This window comes from Branchiostoma floridae, unplaced genomic scaffold (assembly GCF_000003815.2).
Source record: "Branchiostoma floridae strain S238N-H82 unplaced genomic scaffold, Bfl_VNyyK Sc7u5tJ_925, whole genome shotgun sequence".
Lineage (NCBI taxonomy): Eukaryota > Metazoa > Chordata > Leptocardii > Amphioxiformes > Branchiostomatidae > Branchiostoma > Branchiostoma floridae.
This window is the reverse complement of record NW_023365970.1, coordinates 1-4,611: the sequence shown is the minus strand read 5'-3', so window position 1 is coordinate 4,611 and position 4,611 is coordinate 1. Positions and strand designations below refer to the sequence as shown.

At 43.8% G+C, this 4,611-nt stretch overlaps 1 protein-coding gene across 1 annotated transcript; it reads left to right on the top strand.

Moving 5' to 3' along the window:
- Positions 1-370: 370 nt before the first annotated feature.
- On the top strand, positions 371-4,529 carry LOC118409062 (glutamate receptor U1-like; the record flags this gene model as incomplete). The annotated part of the gene is made up of 5 exons (XM_035809930.1): positions 371-875; positions 1,606-1,634; positions 2,170-2,361; positions 2,770-2,934; positions 4,376-4,529. Coding segments are annotated over exons 1-5 (634 nt in total), but the record flags the coding sequence as incomplete, so codon positions are not given.
- Positions 4,530-4,611: the final 82 nt, after the last annotated feature.

Below are 4,611 nucleotides of genomic sequence, written 5' to 3'. Positions count from 1 at the left end.
GGTAGAGGCTAGTGAAACATCGCCATGAGACGTCCGGTCTTCTCTGGTACTCTGGCATAACTGGTAGATCGCTTCCAGGCATTAACACACCAGTTTTGTTATTGCACAAGTGCATGCAAGACCCCTACTCTGATACATAAGTGTGGCTGTGTTCTAAACACTACTCGGCAAGCAGAGCTCGAGGTCAGGCCCCGGCTGTGTTTTTTTTACGTTTTTTTAGTCGATTTTATCGGGCTTTCTATTCTATATTGTATCATGTATTCTCAAAACCTAACAGGTTAGGTTTTGACAATACAAGATACAATTTGAGATAGAAAACCCGATAAAAACGACTAAAAACGTTAAAAACAGCCGGAGCCCAACCTCTGCTTGCAGAGTATCTAAACACAACCATCACTTTTCGCGGTTTGAGAGGGATCTGTTCGTCCGTAATGTCCTTGGGTATGAAAGAACAGGTATATGAGGTCTTAATCACGTAGATTATTGTACCATTAAGGAGGGGTCATCTATTAGATCCTGACTGTTTCTGAGTCATCGAAGATCTAGCTATAGGTGCGGGTGGCGCACCTACTCTACCGATAATTGTCGTCTGGCTAATTCTGTGATAAGGTGCTCTAGGTCTGGCACTTAACGGGGAGCGACAAACAACATCATATCCACGGGATCGCAACCCTACAAGTAGACTGCGTTTGGAGATTTTTACAGCATCGACGTTTAGCCTGACCCGGGATTCGAACCCACAACCTTGTGATCTAGCTGGTAGACAGCGTGGTGGCACGAGATGTGGTTCTCCGTAATTCTGGTGTCCGCGTGCTGGGCTTGTGCGACTGCGACGGCTTCCAACGTAACAACGCCGAGCCAGCAGTCGCTGAAAGGTGCGTTTTTCTTACTTGTGTCCTCGTAAAACGGTTCGTTTTGATCCAGCAATTTGGTGTAGTAGCCTCCAGCAGACCGTCTTACGGGTTTACAGGTCGCAGTATTCGGTGCAAAAATGGAATAATCGGCCAGAAGTTAGACTGACTCAACAGACTCCGTGGATCTCTAGTCAAATAGTAGAAATTGGACACATAGATTGAATGGAGTGCTAGGAGATTCGGCCGGTCAGAGAAGTCATTACACGACCCGAGACTCCTCTCCGTAGTGCTATTCTCTCTATTCGCCAATCATTCCATATTTTTGCACATGCGACTGCAGGAAAAAACAACTAGGCAAACATTGTGAGTTTTGTTAAGTTTCCCGAAGTGTGGTAATCAACGCAATTATGACGCCCTTACGTGTCGTAAAAAGTTAAGTGGTAGTCATTATTGTACCCGGTGATGGCATGCTGTAAGCGAGGAATGGGAACATGTACACCCACATGTGACAACACTAAAACGACATTTACTAGGCAAATTGTGAATTTTGTTAAGCTCCTATATGGTAGTCAACAAAATAATGACGCCGTTGTGTCTGCTACGATGCATAGTAAAATTAATTTATCCACTTACTGATTAATTTGTGGTATATTGAATTATTGATTGGTTGATTCATTGATTGAGTGATTGATTACATGATTGATTGGTTGGTTGGTTGGTTGACGGACAATAGTTTCTGCTTTTTCTACAGGAAGGTTCTTTCGGGTCGTGACTTTCGAGGTAAGCGTCCATTATTGTTACGTCAAATTCCTTCTACAAAACAATTGGCCATAGACTACTTGGGCAGTGGCCTTGTGAGTGCTGAAGTACAGCCAAACCAATGATAATGATAATAATAATAATGATAATAATAAGCTGGTGTATTTTGCCAGCCAGTAGGTAATGAGGCTGATTAACGTGGTCGAGGCACCTCCTCGAGCACGGGACCCCCGTTTTGCGTCCCTCCCGGAAGACGACTGCTTCCCGGAATAAGTAAAACAATAACAAAAGTTTTGTGCTAAATGGGGCATATTATGGCCTGACATGAATCCTATTCTCCAAGCAGAGGTTGGGTCACGGAGATAGTAGTGCTCGGGAAGCGGGCCAGTAAAAATCCCGACCACTACAATCTCCGCAACCCAACCTCTGCTTGGAGAATACATGAATCCAACAGGTGACCAGCGCTGGGGTGGTGTGTAAGGCTTGGCTACCAAAGCGCTTGTCGCTAGTTGGATCGATGGTTTGAATTTCATATGTATCAATAATTTTTTATCAGGAAGAGCCTTTCGCCATAAAGTCGACCTCCAACAACGAGACCACCTGGCGGGGCTTCTGCGTGGACTTCTTAGACGTGCTAGCCTACAAGCTGCAGTTCACGTACGAGCTGCTAGAGGCGCACGATGGGCATGAGGGGACGTATCACGAGGGCGAAGGATGGACCGGTGCGGTGGGGGACATCGTTCATGGTGTAAGTCACGTATTGTCAATTGTTGCGCAATAGATTATTCATTCATTTTATGTGAAGAAACACCCGGTGGGAATGTGTACAACGCACGCACGATTAGCACGTACGTGTGGTTCGTCTCGTCATGCTGACATGGCACGAACGCCCATTTCCTTGCGTCAACAAGACTTGACACGCATTTTAGCGCATTTTGATACGGTGGTACACGGACCTCGCGTTTTCCTTCCGCAAGATGATCTTTGCATGAATCTTGCCCCGTTCAGCGGCTACTATTCAAATCTGCCTAGGGCTAACTTTTACGGGCTACGTTACGGTGGTAAACATTGACCGTAAGAATTTCTTTATGCTTGCAGTGGAAAACTCTGTGATGATGATACATGATGATGATGATGTTGAAACCTTTTTCCTCAGAGAGCCGACATGATAGTGGCGCCTCTAACCATTACGTCATACCGGGAGGACGTCATCGACTTCACCAAGCCTTATATGGAATACGGCATCGGTATGCTAATGAAGGTGCCTGACGCGCACGCGCACCACGACTACTGGGCGTTCCTGAAACCGTTTGAACTGCAGGTAGGTTGGAATGAAACAATCATAAAAACAGTTGATTTGCATACTGTGTATGCTGCACATGCGGACGGTAGTAAGCTTGAACTCCTATAACGTGACTTGCATTGACGTGATGCTGGCTATTCATGACATGTACGTAAGAAGATCGAATCTTGAACCGTTTGTAAAGATCTGTAAACACTTAAACGTGAAAGCCAGCGAGACATGGACTTTAAGGGAACGGTAAGAACAAGATCGTGAAGTTTGCCAAGTCGGTGTGTAAATGTGCGTGACCTTTACATAATTCCCTGTGTGAGTCGGCTGCAGTTCCGCATGAACACACAGGGCGTCAACATTTTGTTTTCAGTTATTTTATACACTAACCTTCAGCACACTACTCTGTTGTGCTCCTATAGTGTATCACTGTAATGCCATTCTATCCGCGTCGATGTCAGCCACCTTAAGGTCCTTAACTATAGAGATCCCCATAAACCGAAAACTGTGTTCAGCTACCTTTAACCCTATCTAGACCGGGGGGGGGGGGGCTAAAAGTGCCCTCGCCGACTTTGACGTACTATAACTGCCGAACGACGTATGCTAGGACTACGAAACTTGGTGACTTTTCCTAAAATATTGTTGGCAACAATGCTGCGAAAAAAAAAAAAGTTTGGAATTTTTCCTGTTGCCATGGCAACGGGTTTCTGACAGGCATATTTTACCAAATTTACTAATTTCAGTTTGAATTATGGGATTTCAAGGTTTTATTGCTAGACGAAACATTTTTATTTATATCATTAACATCCTGTGTAATTCTAAGTTACATTTCTAATTTAATATTCATCATTAATGCTAATTTGATGACGTCATGGGTCAAAATCCAAAATGGCGGACAATGACATTTTCAATGAAAAATACATGTTATTTTTACTCAAATACTGTCAAAATCTTTTATTTTCTTAGAAAAAACAATTACTTGAAGCTTTTAAGGCCAGTTATATTGGGTTTTGGGGTTATATGTAGAAAAAATCGTATTTTAGAAAATTCAAGCTAGTCGATCCAAGATGGCGGACAAATGACGTCATTTCCTGACGTCATATAGGCGTCAGTGTCGTCGTCATTGGCAACAAAAGACTTGGCAGACTTAGACACCAATAATGTAACCTTTATAGTCATCGTTTTGTTTAATACCTGTAAGTATAGCTGAAATTTCCTATTTCGACGATTTTGGCCCAAAATATGATATTATGACGTCATAATTACGTCATATTACGTCATAACTATACAAAAATTATAGAAAATATAAAACTTTACTAGTACATTATTTCATCCAAATTTGATGATCGTAACCCAAGCCGTTTTGAAATTACGAAGGGGGGGGGTCAAAAGAGCCCCCCCCCCCCCCGTCCCAGGTATACCAAAAAAGCCCGGTCTAGATAAGGTTAAAGTTGGCATGCCTTCGTCACAGGTATGGCTGACGGTGATTGGCTGTCTGCTGGGCGTGGCCGTTCTCATGGTCCTGCTAGCTGCAATGCGTAGCGCGTTCACCAGGGGCGCTCTTAGCGATGAGGGCGTGAACTTGGGAACCACCGTATGGCTCTCCGTCGGTTGGATAACTGGAGGTAAGGCATGGGTCATTCTATATGATGAAGACCATACTAGGTTTTTACAAAAATCTAGGATTACAACGCAATTTAATTTCCT